The sequence below is a fragment of the Mytilus edulis genome, chromosome 8, assembly GCF_963676685.1.
Source record: "Mytilus edulis chromosome 8, xbMytEdul2.2, whole genome shotgun sequence".
Classification (NCBI taxonomy): Eukaryota; Metazoa; Mollusca; class Bivalvia; order Mytilida; family Mytilidae; genus Mytilus; species Mytilus edulis.
This window is the reverse complement of record NC_092351.1, coordinates 86,285,183-86,305,537: the sequence shown is the minus strand read 5'-3', so window position 1 is coordinate 86,305,537 and position 20,355 is coordinate 86,285,183. Positions and strand designations below refer to the sequence as shown.

Below are 20,355 nucleotides of genomic sequence, written 5' to 3'. Positions count from 1 at the left end.
CATACAGAATTATAAATTTAACCCTATAGCAACGAATCTGGTTTAAGTCAAACACACTAAATGCACTCATGTTTTTAAAAAAAAGTGCCAAATTGTCTTTTCTCGTTTGATTCAACAGATTTATGACTGCTTAGTAGTTGAATGGCATATAATTTACATGGAATGAGTTTAAATACTGCAGTTACTAGTTACCAACTGTGACCTTATATTCCCTTATTAAATAAAGGTAGTTAAATAGGGTTAATTTTACTTATTAGTCATTGCACCTAATTTTTTATTGACTAGTTAGATCTGATGACAAATTGAAAATATTAAGTTAATATATTCTCCTAACAGAAGAATTTTATACTGATTATTCATATATTGTAAAACTTATAATTAACAGAAAAATCTGTATATCTAAGTTAAGCACGATTTTTCAGTGTCAAATTACTTCCTACAACAAACCAGTCAAGTGTCAACTTAGACAATAAATATTGATGTTTTCAACTCATTTTGAAAATGATTTTTTTAATGAATAAATTGAATTTAATTTGATTTGCATGTACACAAAAGTCACAATATTAATTAGTCCCTTAATTTTTTTTCATTCATATTAAATTGGAAAAAAGGTAGACTTTTATGCCCAATGCTCTAGTAAAAAATAAAATAGTTTTTTTCATAGTGAAAATTTGTGTCAACTATTTCAAAGAGAATACAAGGTTGTCTAACATGTCTAAATTGGCATTGACAGGAACAAAATGTTTAGATGCTGACTAAAGGTGACTTTACAACATTTCTACACAATGAAAATATTCAAACAATGTTCTCTTAACTGGTCAGTTTGCATGAATAATAATGACTGAGATCATATCTTTTTGTGACTATAGTTTTTAATTCTTTACAGAATTAAAATTTAGCCCTTACTCCCTTAATGAATAATGGTTGACACAGTGATATGTCTTGCCTGTGTAACCTAATGACAAACTAACAAAATTAACGAACTACCATTAAAATGTGTTTGGGAGGATATGAAAGGAAGTTAAATTATTGAATGTAGGTCATGGGTCTTTTTTTCAGTAGTTCTGTGTTGTAGAGATATTTTGAAAGTCCTTACCTACCCTCCCACATTCATTTTAAAGAAAGAGCTCATAATTAAAAGAGAAAGCATGGTTATTTGAAATCTTGTATCATGAATTTGACTTTAATTAAGATTTGTGTAAACCTATTCTTATATGGTATACCACTCTGCTCGGTTTAAATTCATAATTTATATTCTTAAATTTTCGTTTCTCCCTCTGCATGCTTACGGGTAAATATTTGCACTTGTGCTCCTGAGACTTAACACCAAGATATAGTGTATGTTTCAATTACACTATACTTAATGATTCTACACCATGAAAATCTTATTTCACACACTACACTTAAAAGGCACACATACAATTTACTTTATCATACATTAAAACACTCATCACAAATTCAAAATCTTATTTTACTTCAGCGGTTATGTTTTTCAGTGAGATTAATTCACACAAAATTTTACACAAGTTCAGTTAAAATTAAATTAAATTCAATAGGTACAATGTTGCCTATACTTAATCATGGTAACAGTACATACCATCAAATCGAATTATAGATATAAAAATTCTGGGAAAGAGTGCTTGTACCCTTTAACTATAGGCAGTCAAAATTTTTTTTTTTAAATACTGTAATTTCAGAAAATGATGCTTGCAAGTTTTATAGCAAATTGTTGTCCATTGGCAAAAATTTAAAGTTATTTTTTTTAAATACTGTAACTTCAGAAATTGATGCTTGCAAGTTTTACATCAAATTGTTGTCCATTGGCAAAAATTCAAAGTCTACTTTACGTGAGTAATGTGAGTTCTTAAATTGTATCATTGAAAACCACTACTGAAAATTTTGAATGCAAGTTTTTTTTGCTGCAAACCTGATTTTGTCTCATTTTTATCCTCAATCTAATCATCACAATAATTTCTGAATTTACATTAAAAAATAATGACTAAAATATCTACATGGAAATAAAAAAAAAAGCTTAATCAAAGAACCTTTTAAAAATATCATAATCATTTTAACTAACTTTATCTGATTAAAGAATAAAGAATAGTTATCATCACTTACAAACCAAACTACTGAAGAAAAATAATCAATTTCATTAAAAATGTGAGATGATTTGATACTAACATAATACAATATGTGTTTTTGTGGGTATAATTCAAGGTTTTAATTTGTAAGAATTTCAAATCAATTGATAATTTTATTTTAAGGGTGATCAGGGTCTTTAAAAGCGTTTCCCATGCCCCCTCAACCCTCATGCATTTAAGTCTGAAACAGCCCTCAGCTGATCAAAAGACTAATCTTCACCTCAATAATTAAAATATTTATACCATTCTGAACATTAAATTATGCATAATTCTTTCTTTCATTTTAACAAAGTCACACAATAACAAGAATGAGTCAACACATTATGTAGCACAATTTACGCATAAATGAATAAATTTACATATATTATATAAATATTTACAAGTCAACAAATAACATGACAGATAACAAAAAAATTTGTGTGTACTTCCTGTACGATTTAAAAATCTTAAAGATAATTAAAAATAACTGAGCGATTTACAAAGAAATGACTAGCATAATTCGTAAATCTGAAAATGCACAGTTTGTATCAATACTTATAATAAGACGAAATGCACAAAATCAAAACCAAATTTCATTTCCATCATAACACAGAAATGTGTATTCATTACACAAACTTAAACATGTTAAAGATAATCTCAATTTTTTTTGAGTTAAGCACTTAAAATTAATTTTTAGTCAATGGCAACTAAAAAAATTTTCAAGAATCTTGAAAATTTTAATCTTTAAAAAAAAAACATATTGCAAGTATGAAATCTGTTTTGACGTCATTAACAAAAATTCAAATCAGAGCCTTAAACAAAGCCAAACCTGTTTTCCTAATTCTTGCAATATTTTTTTTTACTGTATAGGAATATTTATGGAGTCAAAAGTAATCATTGAGCAAACAACCAGTCACAAATAAAACATCCTTACAGCCCTTTGTTCTGAGGTAGTGGATTACCTCCCTTTCAGCATAATGAGGATATCTTACTGGAAATACTCTTAGTCATATAGCTTTTTCTGGGTTTTTTTCTAAGTAATGAATAATTTCACTGACAATCATTGTAAGTTGTTGTTAAAAAAAATAGCAACTAGATTCCATATATAATATATATCAAATTACCAGCAGATGTGGTCTAATTTGAAAATATTAGTCTGTTAATAAGATGCTTTATTTTGCAGACGGGTTTAAAAGTTCTGTTAACTTACAACACGTTATTTCCCTGATTTGCTGATGTGTAAAGAACCGTAAAATGAAAAAATTGTTTTTTCAAACTGCATACAACACTCAAAAATGAAACAAGTTGTTTTGATCAGAGTAAAAATCATCCTTTTTTCATTTTGTAATTTGAATTCAATTAATTATGAAATATTATTCATTCATGTTTATCATTGCACATTTTGTTGTTTTAGAATGATAATAAATAAAAAATGTCATGAACAATTTCATATTTGAAACTAATATATTTGAATTTTTTCTTTAATCAATTATGTGACTGCATTCCTGCTGCATGAAGGATCTGTTCCCTGCTTGTTGTTAAATATAAATCATTTCTGATCCCATGATTTAATCATTTCTGATCCCATGATAAATCAATTCCGATCCCATGATAAAAATCATTTCCGATCCCATGATAAAAATCAATTCCTATCCCATGATGATGATGATATTGTGCAATTCTATACTATAATATGATGTGAAAAAAATGCCAAACTGTGCAGAACAGTAGTCATCTTCAGTTTGTTTGGCAGTAAAAATTTGATATAATAATGATTTACAGATCTGCTTGGAGAGTTACCTCCCATTTGGTACTAAATATCACAGACTAGTGAGAGTTGCTGATCGTGTTCTATAATGATGTCATAGTATTACACAACATGAACCGCAACCACTCTCTCCACTTTTATCTTTCTTCAACTGACCTGAAATAGAAATATGGGAATTGATCATAATAATGCACTGCATATAAAAGAGAGGAAGTCAAATATTTCTTCTTTTCGCTGCTTTAAAATGCAAGATATTTGTCATCTTTGTATTGCTTTAAAATGGTGCTAAATAACACACATAAGGCTTATATGTGTTATTCAGCACCATTCTAATTGTTTTAATTCATATATAACACTCTCACATCCAACAAGAATGTGGAAAAATTTGTTGTGTGCACTTGCCCCGAATTTCCAAATAAATATTGGAATTATTTCATTGTAAGCTTGTAAGATTCTTAAAACCAAGGTTTCCCCTTTCGGTCGCCATTTTCGCAATTCGCGAAAAAATAATAATTGTGGCGATTAAAATTCGTCATTCGCGAAAGAATTTGGTGAAAGAAATATATATATGATTTATTTTCAGCCATCTTGTTTATTTACATTTTTTCGGGTTTCTCGGATTTTATCTGATCAGACAATATACTCGGAATTCACCTTGAACTCGTTTAGATTTTGACAGAAAATCAATAATTATATAATCAGCTGATTGCATTGTGTGATATCAACAACAAAGGACTAATTAATAAAGGTTTTAATTGTATTGTTGACATTTTGATATGGTTAAGTGGCGTCAGTCATATGTCACAAAAGGATCATTTATTAACTATTTTGCGACGCATGTGTTTGAAGCAAAGTTTTGACGTCTCCTCTCCTTATAATGATAGTCCAGAAAAGAAAACTGTTGTTACGACGAAAATTTATTAAAAACAAGAAATGTCTCCGATTTAAAACTTTATCATTTGACTTTGATATCGAAAATTGATTTTAAAGAGTACTTTAAAGTTGTTTGTGTGTTACGACATGTTTCAAGCATAGTTTTACGTCTAAACTTTTTCATTTACGATGGTCTTGACTTAAAGAAAACTGTCGTTATGAAGATATCTTTGCAAAAGATTGTGAACAACCCCTCGAAAGGGAGTAACCTTCAATGTATACCTACACCTTAAATGAGGGATCAATTTCTTCTTGTTAAAACCACTTCATAGACCAAAAGGGCATCTATATTTCTTTTGAAGAAATTTACCCAAAGAACTGTACATCTTTCTTGCATTATATGGTCAAAACATGTCCAAAAATTTTGTTATATTATGGGACTGATATGTTCATTATTATCAAAAGTAAGTTGCCCCCTCTATTAGAAAAGTTGTTCAAAATACATATATGAAGAATTTTCACCCTTTTAAAAAAAGTTTCGTTTTTTTAATAGTAAATGTTAAAAGTTTAATCAATAGAATTTAAATGTAACAATGTAGACTCTAAGATAAGTTTAAGAGAATAATCATAGACAACAATGGGGCAAACTTAATTTATTTAGGGGGGAATTAAACGAAAAATATATAATGTTACTTGGCGAAAAAAATAACAAAGTGGCGAAAAATATATTGTTTTGGCGAAAGAGGTGTCGAAAAAAATAATTGACCCAGGGGAAACCCTGCTTAAAAAGGTTTTGTATCTTGTATCAAGAACTGATGTTTTTTATATTTATAAATAAAGGTAGAAACGGAATTAACATAAATAAAGTTTCTTCAGTGGAGATCCAGGAAAAATTTACAAGTTGCTTTGTGAAGAATACATCTTATCGCTATTTGTCCGCCATTACTGGATATCACACAGGTTCCCCTAAAACTTTGACATCACAATACAAAATATCTGACGCCACAATGAAAAAGTGAAAGTTGTATGTGTCAAAAGTTCAAGCGGCCAGGTCAGCTGGGACTAGCGATAAGGTGTATTCTTTAATGTTTTTTTAAAAAAAAAATATACACATACAAGTAAATTTGTAGGATACTTATACAAGTGAATTTTATTTACTTGTATAGGTAAAAAAAAAATTGGCTTAGTTATGTCCCTTAGGCATTCAGATTTTTTTATTTGTATAAGTAAAAAAATCATCCTTTCTTCTTTTCTTGAATTCTTAAGATTTCTTTGCTCAAATAGAATTTTAAATTGTGTACCCTTTACAGATGTCTTTACTAATCATTTAAGTTAAATTTCATGGACAATGAAAATCCCATTTGTCTGTTATCTTCATAACACTAGTACTGCTCATTTACAAGCCCCAAAGGAGCAATTTTTGATTGCCTTGCGCAAATATACAAGATCTTTGCTCAATCAGTTTCTTTAATGAATTAATGAGATGAAACATTGAACTTTAATGAAAAAATTTGAGCAAACCTGGGAAAAATCATTGAAGGCATGATTTTACATCTCAAAACTTGAGGATTTTTGTGGGTTTGTAAGAAAAATTTACTTATACAAGTAATTTTTTTAGAAAATTAAGGGGAGATTATTCAAACATTATTTATTTACTTATATGTGTATATTTTTTTTTACTTCTTCAAGTAAATAAAATACACTTGTACAAGTAGTACCCCTGACTGAAGGATAAAATTAATCCATGATCCTGGGCCAGCTCAACATTTTATGCCTTATCCTGATTTTGATTCCTTAAAAGACTAAATAACAAAACGCAATTATGGTAATCAGTTGGCCATCCCAATGATTGATAAAAAAACAATATTAAACTTTACTTTGATATTAATTTGATGTTCAGACGTAAACTGTTAAATTGACAGTGCACCATCAGTGTACGTATATCTGCCTTAGACTCTTTACTTGTGCAAAATAACTTCAGGGATCTCCATGGCCTGTTTAACGATGGCGCCCTGCCATCGTTCAAATGTCTTTGCGCCATCGTCAAATGACCTGCGCCATTGTTCAAATGTCTGGCGCCATCGTCAAATGACCTGCGCCATCGTTAAATTGTCTTCCGCCATCGTTCAAAACTGTTATTGTTTTAATAGCCCGACACCATTTTTTTAGCAATTATATCAAATGCATGTAATTGCAGAACCCTCAGGCTTTTTTATATTATAATCCAATACAGTTCTAACACCTGAGGGATATCCGGATTAAGATCGCTAATCACTTGTACCTGAGCTTGTACAGGTAGATCAACAAACCAGACAGGAGAATACAATCTGAAGATAAACGATTCATTTGTCGAATTATTCAACTAAGTTTCCTCAAATTCTATGATAATTTAGATTGAATAAATGAATTAATAATCCCAGTTACAAAGAAAACAGTTTAAAAAGTTGAACACGTGCTTTTATTTTGACTTACGCAATCGACATCCCCCCTTTTTTGAGAAGTACAAAATAAGACGTAAAACAGTTATTATTATTTCATCGCAAATAACTCGAGTACCATGAGTACTGCTGTATTGGAACGTTAATATAGAATAACTTTAAAAGTTAAAAAGTTAAAACTTTTATTTCCAGTAAAGAAATGTCGTATCGTAATTCCGAAATTCATTTCGTAGTTTACAATCAAATTGATACATCCTCATTTCCGGTTTCTATTCAGACTCGAAAGAGGCATGTTGCATAGCATCAATTTGCTAGATAACATGGATAAAATCATTAAAAACCTTTTCATTTGTCAACGTTTGCTTTACAAATCTCTATAACATTTTACATAACCCGTACGAATCGTTTTGTTGTTGCTGCAAATCATTGCAAATCAGCCATACCGGTAATGCGGTAATGGGTTCATGACTTCTGAATTTTAAAAAATAAGCTCTACATGATTTTTAACCCCCATAACAATGACCAAAATAGCAAGAAAACTACATATGGACCTTCATGACAGCTTTTGGTCATTCTCGATTAAAGTTGGGGGCATGAAGGCTTGGCCTTTGAAGTTATACTTCTATTTACAATGAAAATTCAAATAAATATAATTTAAATAAGCAATGAGTTAGCATGTTCACCAATCCTTATGTGGAGGGATGGTATACTTTCGATCACGCTTCACTGTACGGCGTACACACGGTTTGTGATGGTGAAATTTCCTCCATAGTTCAATTTTCATCCATGGAGATCCCTGAACTTTGTCAAAAACTTTACTTTTATTTTGAAAAGAACATTTTCCTAATGCTGGATATTGGTTGGTATACTAGACAATGGTTAAACATAGACCAGTGACGGATGGGTAAAATATGTGTACCTTTACAAAGCACGATTGAGGGTAAGTAGCTCTTTTTATTTTCCACGTTATTTCTTCAAGAAAATACTCAAAATGAACGAAATTTAAAGAAATCAATGATAATTTTAGCTTTTTTGAAGAAATTAGGATGGATAATAATATACATATATGACAATACCTTGATTATTTGGCTCCGGTAAATTTTCCCTGGCCACTAGATGCATTACTGTTGTTTTACCAACCGGTAACTGTAAAGCTGAAATTAAAATCTAAAATAATATATACTGTACATGCTATAAAATAACATGATAAAGTTAATTATTATAAATAACTCAATGCAAAGGTATGACTGTGTATTTTGAAACCATGCTTGTAAGCATGACTTGAAATCTTTTTATGGTGTTTCTTTTTAGAAAAACTTCATCATTAGAAGGCATATGGTTGCCATTACAATTGCTTACATCCATGCACTGCATTTGAACTTTTATAGATAGTTGTCGCTTTGACTATCATATCACTTCTCCTTAATATTATATTCAATATTGTGAGTTACATACCACCAAGTGTAACATTCCCGTGAAGAAACCTTCCTTGGTATATCAACCTCAGTATGTTACTACTAGGTAGCTGTTCTTCTGACCAATCTATAAATAGAAATAACTAATTATCAGTTTCCAGTACTAACCAATACATTCTTATATCTTAAACACATGTTGTAAAATAGTCTGAATGTAAAGAAAATATTTTTGGAGAAATTTTCAAATGCAAGTAAAATTTTGTAAAATATAAAATATACAGTTGTATGACGTCCTTTTTACGCTTTCTAAACAAGGCCGTGTTTTAATGAGCACAAAATATGTTTGACACATGCGCACGAACTTACTGTGTATATCAATGTTATGTCCATCGTTATCCTTTAAAATATATCATATACTTTTATTATATATTTCTTTTATATTTACCCTGCTCGTAGGTTTTAAGCTTATTAGATATGTAATGTAATGCACAGACTCCTTGGGGAGGAAACGGGAAAAGCCAAACATTTTTACAGTATTTTCGTAAGCTTCATCCTATAAAAATACTGTATTTTTCCTATTAGAACATGTAGAATGAAATAATTCCTTTGTGTCATGCTCTAGGCTCATTTTAACATGGGTAGTTATTATATTTGACCACATTTTACACCTCGCTAAAGCTCAGACTCAGCATGCTCAGTGTAAAATATATACAAATATAATGTCTATCCATGTTAAAATGAGTATAGAGCATGACACGAAGGAATTATTTCTTAGTTTAATAATGTTACCATAACCTTTGAATTCTGACCTTGAAAACATTAAGAGCAGTTGACATATTTCATAATGATTGAATGAAAACGTGAAATCTATATTTTCATGAGTTAATAGCTATATGCTTAAATGACCCCCTTGATGATTTTACTAGTGTCCCTTGTCTTCTGACAATTTCATTCAAATAGAGCTAAATATCTAAATTATGTTTTCACCTTTTTTCTGGATTTTGTTGTATCATTAATATTGTATGTTTATTCATATACTATTACAAATCAAAAATCAATATAAAAACTAAAGGCAACAACAGGAAACCTACCATTTCACCTGATCTGTTTGATAATATACTGCTATTAAATTGTATACTAAACTACAATACTTTATCATTAACAATGATTACAGAAAGTAAATATATCAATACATATAAAAATACATGATCTTTATGAAAAACAAAACTGTTGGGACTTATAATCAATACTATCATGGATATTCTATGGTTTTTATCTGACAGAGTTTTATTCGAAAAAAATATTGTGTCAATTGAGATTTAGATCTGTATAAAATGTTAAGGATAAATATGGTTGGTTTTTTTTCTATGTGGAGGTGTTGAGTGAAAAAAATTCTAAAGATACAAAAATATACAAAAATATATGTATATATATATGCAAAATCAAAAGTCCTTGAAAATGCAACATTTTCTCAATCCATGAAAGGGTACCATTAAAAAAAATCCACAATTTCACATTATTCTAAATATATTCTTAAAAATTCTGAAAATAAGGATTGTTTGGTATTGTTCCATTAATTCATCACACATTATTCCTTTACACATGCAATTTATATAGTCAAGGTCGTTATCTGATATGCTATAAACCACACCCACTTCTATTAGACAGTAAATTGTAGCTTTCACAACACTGCTTTAATTTTTTTTTTATATTTACACTTTAGATACTTAATGAATATGTCTAAATATTATATACTTGTGAAGGACGCCTCTGGGTGCGGAAATTTCTCGCTACATTGAAGACCTGTTAGTTTAAACATATTTATTCATCATCAATACAAATATATCATCATACAAAATACACAATAATAATAGGATTCGGAAACAAGCAATATATAGCTTATATTAATCCGTTTCCTTGAAATACCAACTCAAGTTAACTATTACATAAATATAGCATGCAATGTTACTATGATATGGAACAAGTATAAACTAAGTAACTATATAACAAAAAAGAAAGGAGAAAAAAAAATCATTTTAAAATAATGAAAATAAATACAACAAAAGAAGAAAAAAAAGTAAAAAAAAGAAAAAAGAAAACTACACCGAAATACTACACACATGTTTAGATGAAATGCAACTTAGTGAGAATAGTGAATAACAATTTAACTTGTAAATCTCTTGCACTTTAGTAGGAATTTTTGTACTTTTCCAAAAATATCTTTATTTTGGTCTAAATTTAGAGCTTGTGACCCAAATAAAAGTAAATTCGTGTTTAGTGTGACTGGATAATTAATTGAGAAAATAATGTCATTACGCAATTCGTCATATTTTTTACAATGCAATAAGAAATGAGCTGTAGACTCGATCAAACCACACGAGCAGTTTGAAGAATCTACTAGATTTCGCTTGAACAAATGTTCATTTAGAGAACTACTATTCATCCTTAATCTGGCATGTAATACTTGACCCATTCTTGTTCCAGTGTAATATAAATTTGGGCATTTATTTTTTGGGTTTTTTATACGACTTTTAAAAATGCTTAAAGACGTAGAATTTCTCGTTTGGTCTGGTAACTTATTCCACAATTTAATAGACGAAGGAAGGAAATAATCGGAGTATAGATTGGTTCTTGTACGAATTTCCGAAGTATTTTGAGTCTGACGAGTGAAATGGTTATGTAAATTAACTATTTGATTTGGTACCAAGTTTTGTAAATAATATGGAGTTTCCTTATTCACCATTTTATAAAACATAGTGAGCTTGTGTTTTTCCCTTCTTTCTGAAAGTGTTTCCCAACCCGTTTCCTTATAAAGCATCTGTATCGAAGTTAATTTATTCCCACCTGTTACAATTCTCATAGCTTCAATTTGAACATTTTCCACTTTATTTATCAAGTATTGTGTTTGATTATCCCAAATGACATCCCCGTACTCTAATATTGGTCGAATGTATGAAAAATACATTTTTTCTAAAGTGAACCTATTCAGTACAAAACGCATCTTCCTAAGGATATTTATTCTATTGTATGCACGTTTAACTATATATTCAATGTGAATATTCCATAATCCATTATTTGAAAAAATAATACCTAAATGTTTATGAGTAGAAACTTCTTGAAGATCAGTGTCATTCATTTTTAAGATCGGATGACTAGGTTTTATTGATTTTCTTGAAATAATCATGGTTTCTGTTTTTTGTGAGTTAAAGTTTACAAGCCACTTAGAGGACCACATGTGAATTTTTTTCAGATCTCCATTAAGAATTTCAGCAGTATTTTCAGGGGTGTCTACTGTCAAATAAATACTAGTGTCGTCTGCAAATAATTTGATAGTAGCTTTAATATCAGATACTATATCATTAATAAAGATAAGAAAGAGTAGCGGACCTAAAATTGAGCCCTGTGGGACACCTGCATTTATCTGTCTCCATGTTGAATTGCTTCCATTTAAGACCACCCGTTGACTCCTCTCAGATAGATAATCACAAAACCAATTAAGTAAATTTCCAGAAATTCCATATTGTTTAAGTTTTGATAATAGCCCTTTATGCCAAACCCGATCAAAAGCTTTGCTGATGTCACAAAAAACCACCCTAATCTCTTTTCCGTTATCTAAAGCTCTACCAAAGTAGTTAGAAATATCTATAAGTTGATTTATGGCAGAATCGCCTTTTGTAAAACCCGATTGATTAGGGGTGATTATCCTATTTTCAATAAGAAAGTTGTGTACATGTTTATAGACACATCGCTCCATGCACTTTGATAATATACTTAACAGCGAGATTGGTCTGTAATTTTTTACTTCATTACAATTATTACTCTTAAAAACAGGAGTTACATTTGCTTTTTTCCAATCTGCCGGAAATATAGCTTTAGATAAAGATAAATTAAATAGTTTACAAAGTGGAAATTTTAGCTGTGATACAGCCTCTTTTAATAAAATTGGACTTATCAAGTCTGGACCTGAGGCCTTATTTGGATTTAAAATCTTTAAAACATCTTCTTGAAGACCTGTTGCAGGGGCGGATCCAGCCATTTTAAAAAGGGGGGTTCCTAACCCAGGACAAAGGGGGGGTTCCAATTACATGTCCCCATTCAAATGCATTGATCGTCCAAAAAAAAGGGGGGGGGGTTCCAACCCCCGGAACCCCCCCTCTGGATCCACGCCTGTGTTGGTGACCTTCTGCTGTTGTCTTTTCTATGGTCGGGTTGTTGTCTCTTTGACACATTCCCCATTTCCATTCTCAATTTTATGTACATATTTATTTAGGTATCAAAATACAGTTTACAATATATAATCAATATCGTTTTGACCATCAGGTAAATCAATATAAAATTACTTAATATGGTAAAAGAAATATAATGTCAAATGTAATCAATTTCTTTAAATAAGGAAATTACTGCATTATTTGTTTAATCTGTCGTTAATGAAGTTGGTATAAGTACTCCGTTAATAAATATTATAAAATATTTATGATTTCATTGGTTATTTGTATAACCATGTTTACAATCAATTCAATTGTCCAAGTGTACATTCTGTCAAAATGTCAAGACTTCTCATGCATATATAGGGTATTAACAGTAATAGATAATTATGATAAAATGACATGGGAATACATATACGATACACTACACATGGTACAAGGGGTCAACTTTGCTCTAAATAATGAAGATCCAGGACATTTGAACTTCAAAGTCTTCCTTTACATGATTTAAAATTTTAAGTCAATAGAATAGACTCTATTGACTTAATTCTAAATCATGTTTTAAGAGTCTGATATGATGTTATAAAGAATCAGAGTAAAGAATGGAAGTTCATTGACTCTTGTATTTCAAACTAAAGGCTTTAACAACCATGTGTTGCTAGCCTAGGTCTTTGTACATGTTAATCTTCAGACATTGGCAAAAACACAAAAACAAATGGTAAAAATCTTCATTAAACAACAAAAACTCCTATAAAAAGCTTAAGGAATGTGAAAGGAGTTGACTGATTTTGGTCATTTGACTTTAAGGAATTGGTTAATCTTGTTTTGCTGTTTATTTTTGCTATTCAGAGTTTTCATTTGTCTTTTATAGTTTTTAAGATATTCATGGTATAAAGGAAAAACATTAAAAAAATGGGTAGAATCATAAAAATTTCTAAATCTATGTAAATTATAATAAACAGGCAAAACACAAATAATCAGTACATTCTGTCAGAATGTCAAGTCTTCTGAGCAGCATATATATCATGTATATAGGGTATTAACAGTAATAGATAATTATGATAAAATGACATGGGAATACATTAACATGATACACTAGTAACACTACACATGGTACCTAAGGGGTCAACTTTGCTCGAAATAATGAAGATCCTGGACATTTGTAAAAAAAACCAGAGCAATAATTTCAATGAGGAGACATAATGGAATTTTGACCAATGAAATACTGAGATCAAATAAACCATGTTGGTTAAATAAAAATAATCAATAGGTCAAGAAACATGAAAAAAAAGATAAATGTGAATTGCATAGGGATTGGAGAAATATATGTTTATACATGTAAGTCATGACAGAAGTTCATTGGAATTCAAAAGACAATGAAAGATAAGACAGAAGGAATTTTTCTGTACTATTTTTTTTCCCCACTTGAACAAATTTTACAGAGTTTCTTATCAACTGGCTATAAGATAGATATATGTGTGTTTCGCAAGGTAAAATGTTAGTGTGTTTCACCTGGCTATAAGATAAATATATATGTGTGTTTCACCATGTTCACTTAGCAATAGTGTTTCATCTTGGACACAATTACAAAATTCATTGTTTCCACACACTTCTACCAAGATTTTTGCTGTAAGGAACTGGCAAGATAGGTCACTTTTAGGTGTGATCCTTTTTTAATGTTAAATGTATTGTCATGTTTGTCAGACAAGTAGAAAACATATTGTGTGAAAAATTGATAGCTGCACTGAGGGTTTCTGTGTGTTAACCTATAGTTATCTGTGTGTTTCATTTGGCAGTAATGTACATGAATATCTCTGGGTGATTTACCTGGCAATAACTCAGTATGAGTATGTTTTATCTGCAATTATCTGTTAATGTCTTTCTGTGTCGAGTGAGTGTTTCATCTGGCAATGTCTTTCTGTGTCATGTGTGTGTTTCAACTGACAATGTCTTTCTGTGGCATGTGTGTGTTTCATCTGGCAATGTCTTTCTGTGGCATGTGTGTGTTTCAACTGGCAATGTCTGTCTGTGTCATGTGTGTGTTTCATCGGACAATGTATTTCTGTGGCATGTGTGTGTTTCAACTGACAATGTCTTTCTGTGTCATGTGTGTGTTTCAACTGGCAATGTCTTTCTGTGTCATGTGTGTGTTTCAACTGACAATGTCTTTCTGTGGCATATGTGTGTTTCAACTGGCAATGTCTTTCTGTGGCATGTGTGTGTTTCAACTGGTAATGTCTGTCCGTGTCATGTGTGTGTTTCATCGGACAATGTATTTCTGTGGCATGTGTGTGTTTCAACTGACAATGTCTTTCTGTGTCATGTGTGTGTTTCAACTGGCAATGTCTTTCTGTGTCATGTGTGTGTTTCAACTGACAATGTCTTTCCGTGTCATGTGTGTGTTTCATCGGACAATGCATTTCTGTGGCATGTGTGTGTTTCAACTGACAATGTCTTTCTGTGTCATGTTTGTGTTTCATCTGACAATGTCTTTCTGTGTCAAGTGTGTGTTTCATCTGACAATGTCTTTCTGTGTCATGTGTGTGTTTCAACTGACAATGTCTTTCTGTGGCATGTGTGTGTTTCATCTGGCAATGTCTTTCTGTGGCATGTGTGTGTTTCAACTGGCAATGTCTGTCCGTGTCATGTGTGTGTTTCATCGGACAATGTATTTTTGTGGCATGTGTGTGTTTCAACTGACAATGTCTTTCTGTGTCATGTGTGTGTTTCAACTGGCAATTTCTTTCTGTGTCATGTGTGTGTTTCAACTGACAATGTCTTTCCGTGTCATGTGTGTGTTTCATCGGACAATGTATTTCTGTGGCATGTGTGTGTTTCAACTGACAATGTCTTTCTGTGTCATGTTTGTGTTTCATCTGACAATGTCTTTCTGTGTCAAGTGTGTGTTTCATCTGACAATGTCTTTCTGTGTCATGTATGTTTCAACTGGTAATGTCTTTCCGTGTCATGTGTGTGTTTCATTGGACAATGTCTTTCTGTGTCATGTGTGTGTTTCAACTGACAATGTCCTTCTGTGTCATGTGTGTGATTTAACTGGCAATGTCTTTCTGTGTCATGAGTGTGTTTCAACTGACAATGTCATTCTGTGTCATGTGTGTGATTTAACTGGCAATGTCTTTCTGTGTCATGTGTGTGTTTCAACTAGCATTGTCTTTCTGTGTGTTTAACTTCAGTCTTCACCCAGGCTGGTAAAATTGCTCTCAGGCCTGTAAAAATCAGACCTACAGGCCAACAGAATCTAACTAAAAATTTTCAAAAATTGAGATGCGGGTCTGTAGATTTAGCAGTTCAGCGTGAAGACTGTAACTTACATGACTTACCAATGTCTCGATGTAAATAACAACAGAAATATACCTATATGCATATGACAGGGTCATAAATCAGGACACGAACACACACAATTTTAAAATAAATATCGGAACACCCTGAATAGATATTTAAGACTGTTCATCTTATGTGTTCTTTGTAAAATTTCTTGTAAATTTTTGTGTAAATCAATGAATAAAAGGAATCTGTTACATGTATGAAGGAGGAACAGTTACCAACTGAAAGGACTGCATAGCCAGTCAAGGTCATTAAAAACTTTCATCATCAAAGGAACAGTTGTCATTTTTGCTTGTACTGTACATCATTTACATATTGTTATATTTCAAATTTAATCTAGGTGTGGATTTAAGATTTTATGTTGGGGGAAACTCCAATCATTTAGCAGATAAGAGTGTTAAATATTAACATAAAATTGGATTTGATTTTAACATGTTTAATAATGAATTACATTTTCATCTGTTATAAAGTGGTGCCCCCTAGCATGATTCTTCATTTTATTTATTGTTAGGACCTTCGCAGCCATTACCATTATACATGTTATACTTAAAATTGTAAACATTCACTTTATTATAGTATACACATAAAATTCTATAAACGTGATAAATATGAACATACCTGTTGGCCAGTTTGTATAAACATGATCGGTTATATCTGCCGCTGAATCATTCGGTAAAAACAAAAATTCTTTTGTCTTGCCACTAACCAGTATAAGTCTAAGGTTTATCTGAAATTGAAAATACAAATATTGCATTAAAATTACTTGACTTAATTATAAGCTAAAGTGGTGCTGTAGAAGGAAGGATTTGGGTCTATATATATACATGATATATATACATGTACATATATGTTATTACCAAGAAAACCCCTAGTAGAGAGGCCAGGCCTATATAATAACAAGAAATTATAGTGTACAATTGACCTATTTGTAAAGATCTTGTCAAGACGAGCATTTTGAGCCCTAGATTTTTTAGCTTGTCTGTCGAGTCCAAAATTTAGTCATTTCTAATTGTTTGTGTGACAAGTTCGCCAATGTTTGACATATCTATGTTATAATGTCTTGCTGATCATTTCTGACATTGAAAGTTACACTTTATCAATCCTGTCTATTACATGTTAGTATTACATGTAGTATGATTAGTGAAAATCAAATTATCGTCAATAATCTAGGAAATGGTTAAATTCATTAGACTTTGAAGGGAAATAACTCAGAACTGTCCTCTTTTCCTTAACTGTGACAACATTGTCATTGAATTTATACTTACATGTGTACATGTACATTGTACAGTGAATCACTGATTGTACATAATTGCAACATAATTGTCACATGCGAGGTAGGATTGTATATGTGCAACATATTTGTCACATGTGAAGCAAGATTTGCTTTCCCTAAGAAGCAACGGCCATAACCCCAGGTTTATGGAGGGGTTCATGTTGCTCAATCTTTAGTAAAACAATTTATGGAAAGTGTATAAAAAAATGTTGTTTGTATTTTGCCATGGACATGATGGAGTAGTCAGTTCGTTTTCTGTTTAACTTTACCCTCTTCTTCCAGTCATTTAGAGGCCACCATCCACTGGTTGACTATCCTACCACATTTTTGGAGTGCACAGAATCACAGTCTTTTCACCCCAAAACATAGTCCCGCCCTTTCACTTTTGCACCTACATGACCTAGAGCCTGTTTGCACACTTTTAATCAACACAATCAATGGTTTTGTGTTTTTCTCAGTGTAAAATGCTATAAATATCTTTTTTTCCCATTATTTCGAAATAAAGTTAGATTCTGACAGGTTTCTTTGTCAGGTCTATAATAATTATTGTTAACATTATTTTTGGAAAATGTTTAACATAATTCATCAAAAACAGGTGATTCTTATGTCCTCTAAAAGAAAGTGTACATTTTATCTTCACGCACCGGAAAAACTTGGTCAATTATGTGTGTCATTATGATGTCATTTATCAGTATCAGATAGAGGGGATCGCCTGTATCCCTGCACTATTAATATTCATCAAGCGTCTTAGTGATCATCATTGTGCAGGATAAACTATAAATAATGTTTGTTGTGTAAGTACTTAATCACAATTCCCGTATGACAGCAGTTCAGATTGACAATTATGAGATTTTAATTTGCCAAATAATTCGTGCAATATCTAGTATTATAGTTTTTCAACCACTCACTCAACATTCATGACATTAGAACAGAAGTGACGATGCCCCTAAACACAGGGATGATGTTCACTAAAACCAGAGTTTTTGACGAAAATGCACCACTAATGATGTATATTGTCTCTTTGAAACATGTAACATACATATGTTATCACAGTTCTTTGATTTTTTAGTCCACAATAACAAATGTATGTTATTTTCCTGTAATAACCCTATCATTTTGCCTATAGAATGATAGAGTTACATCCCTGACTGATGTGTACTTGAATAAAATTTTGGTGCATGCATGCAATTTGGGTGCTAGGAGTAGGATGCGAACAGACCTAGGGGGCAAACGTGTGTGGTGCGAACATGTTTTAGTGGCAACTGACCGGATATTGAGTGCATGCAAAAAATAACAAAAACTGGGTGAAATTTTTGTCAGTATATGAGCTTGAATTTCCCTTCACGGATATCGGGGGAATGCAATAAAAGATAAATAGTTACTAGTTGTATGAAATGTTGATTTTCTATAAAATCGACAATCTTGATTTAATTTAACTCATTTGCAGGGTTCATAAAGTTCACTGTTCAGCAAAGAAAAGGACACATTTTTTTGCATGCATAGCTAACCTACTATATTTTTAACAAAAGTTACCTTATCCACAGGTACGCCTCTTGATCCCATATTCTAACAAAACAAATATATGAAGCGTGTTTTTATTTTATTTAACTTGTTGAGGAAACAGGATAGCAAAGTGTCAGTGACAGTGGTTTTGTTGTGACACCGTTTTGTTTATTTTTCAGCTTGCGATTGTTTTGTCATCATTTTGATTTCTAAGTAGACAGTACATTTCTGGGAGACTTAGTTTAAGCTTATTGAAATATATAATCATAAATAGTTCCAAATCATCCTTGCTTTGTAGTAGATCTTTGTTTGAGCCGATAAACAACTTCTCTCAGCTGTTATGGCGGCCGTTAGATGAATCTCGGGAAAATTAGCAATTTGCGCCTGCGTAGTAGGGTGATACTTGTTTCCGGTTCGAAAAAATAACTTTGTAAGTTCTAATGTGAGGGGGGATAGGACCTTTATCGGGACTCCGGGATCGGGTGTTTTTAAGCTCGGGATTTCGGGATTTACTCCTTCGGGATCCGGGAATTCTTTTTTTCAAATTTCGGGATCCGGGATTTAACTTTATTTAAATTCGGGACCTCGGGATTTCGTGTTTTTAAGCCCGTGATTTCGGGATCAGGACCCCTCCTACCCCCCCCCTAATGTTGATATGGTTTAAAGTTTATATTACATATACCTTGTTTATTTGCAGCTATTTTATTCAAAGAATAATTCAAAAAAACGGTTTAGGTTGCATCACAAACTGTATTCATGAGATATTGTCAAGTTTTATCACATACCATAAATTTATTTTACCTGTCCATAATTTTTTGGGGGCAGGCACACAGGCACTTGTTTCTATCCATACGAAGGTCGACTATATAGTAAGACTTACTATACAAATCCTTGACAGTAGTCCTAATAATTATGACATCTTGAAAGTCTATTATATTTTTTCTTTGACGCCCCACATCGCAGGAATGCATCAAAGCAAAAAATTAACATAGCCTTCCAAGACGTCATAATTATTTGGACTACATGTAGGTTGACAGCAGCATGCTTCATGTTTACAATTTTATAACATGTTCTTGCATAGTCACTTTACTACCGTTCAGATCTATAACCTGTTAGTGTTAATCATAAACAGTCAGGGGACTTACTTAAATGAGTGATTTTCTAAATCACTGATTCAAGTAACATTATTTCCACAAAGGTTGGAAGTTAGAGTTGTCTTTAGCTTTCTTTAATAATCACCTATTTAAGTAGTACAAATTAATCACTAGAAGAAGTGATTTAATTTTATTGTAGCTTTAAATATAGAATACTGATGATCCAGAGACTAATTATGTTTCTAAAATTATCAGAATCAACATCTGTGTTGGTAGGATGACCAGGTCATTTCAGGTGATGACCTTGTACTGAATCTAGAA

General features: G+C 31.5%; 2 protein-coding genes across 3 annotated transcripts in view; one reads left to right on the top strand and one right to left on the bottom strand.

Moving 5' to 3' along the window:
• Positions 1-924: 924 nt before the first annotated feature.
• Positions 925-19,322, bottom strand: LOC139486515 (ubiquitin-like protein 3). Its single transcript, XM_071271424.1, has 5 exons — positions 18,971-19,322; positions 16,783-16,891; positions 8,655-8,741; positions 8,276-8,353; positions 925-4,044 (listed from the first exon to the last, which is right to left on the bottom strand). Exons 1-5 carry the CDS (start codon positions 18,998-19,000, stop codon positions 3,983-3,985), a joined length of 366 nt encoding a protein of 121 aa, XP_071127525.1. The 5' UTR covers positions 19,001-19,322; the 3' UTR covers positions 925-3,982.
• LOC139486514 (syntaxin-binding protein 4-like) overlaps positions 19,321-20,355 on the top strand; it is a 46,238-nt gene continuing 45,203 nt past the window's right edge. For both annotated transcript variants that reach the window (XM_071271423.1, XM_071271422.1), the window contains exon 1: positions 19,321-19,370. The gene's annotated coding sequence lies outside the window, so the exon portion shown is untranslated. The remainder of the gene's footprint in view (positions 19,371-20,355) is intronic.

Excerpts from the sequence above, each read along its gene's own strand:
- LOC139486515 (XM_071271424.1), bottom strand. The coding sequence starts at position 19,000 with ATGGGATCAAGAGGCGTACCTGTGGATAAG. Across the intron at positions 8,354-8,654 it reads CGGGAATGTTACACTTGGTG|CTTTACAGTTACCGGTTGGT; the intron begins GTATGTAACTCA and ends TTTTAATTTCAG. Across the intron at positions 4,045-8,275 it reads ACCGGAGCCAAATAATCAAG|GTCAGTTGAAGAAAGATAAA; the intron begins GTATTGTCATAT and ends TTTCTATTTCAG.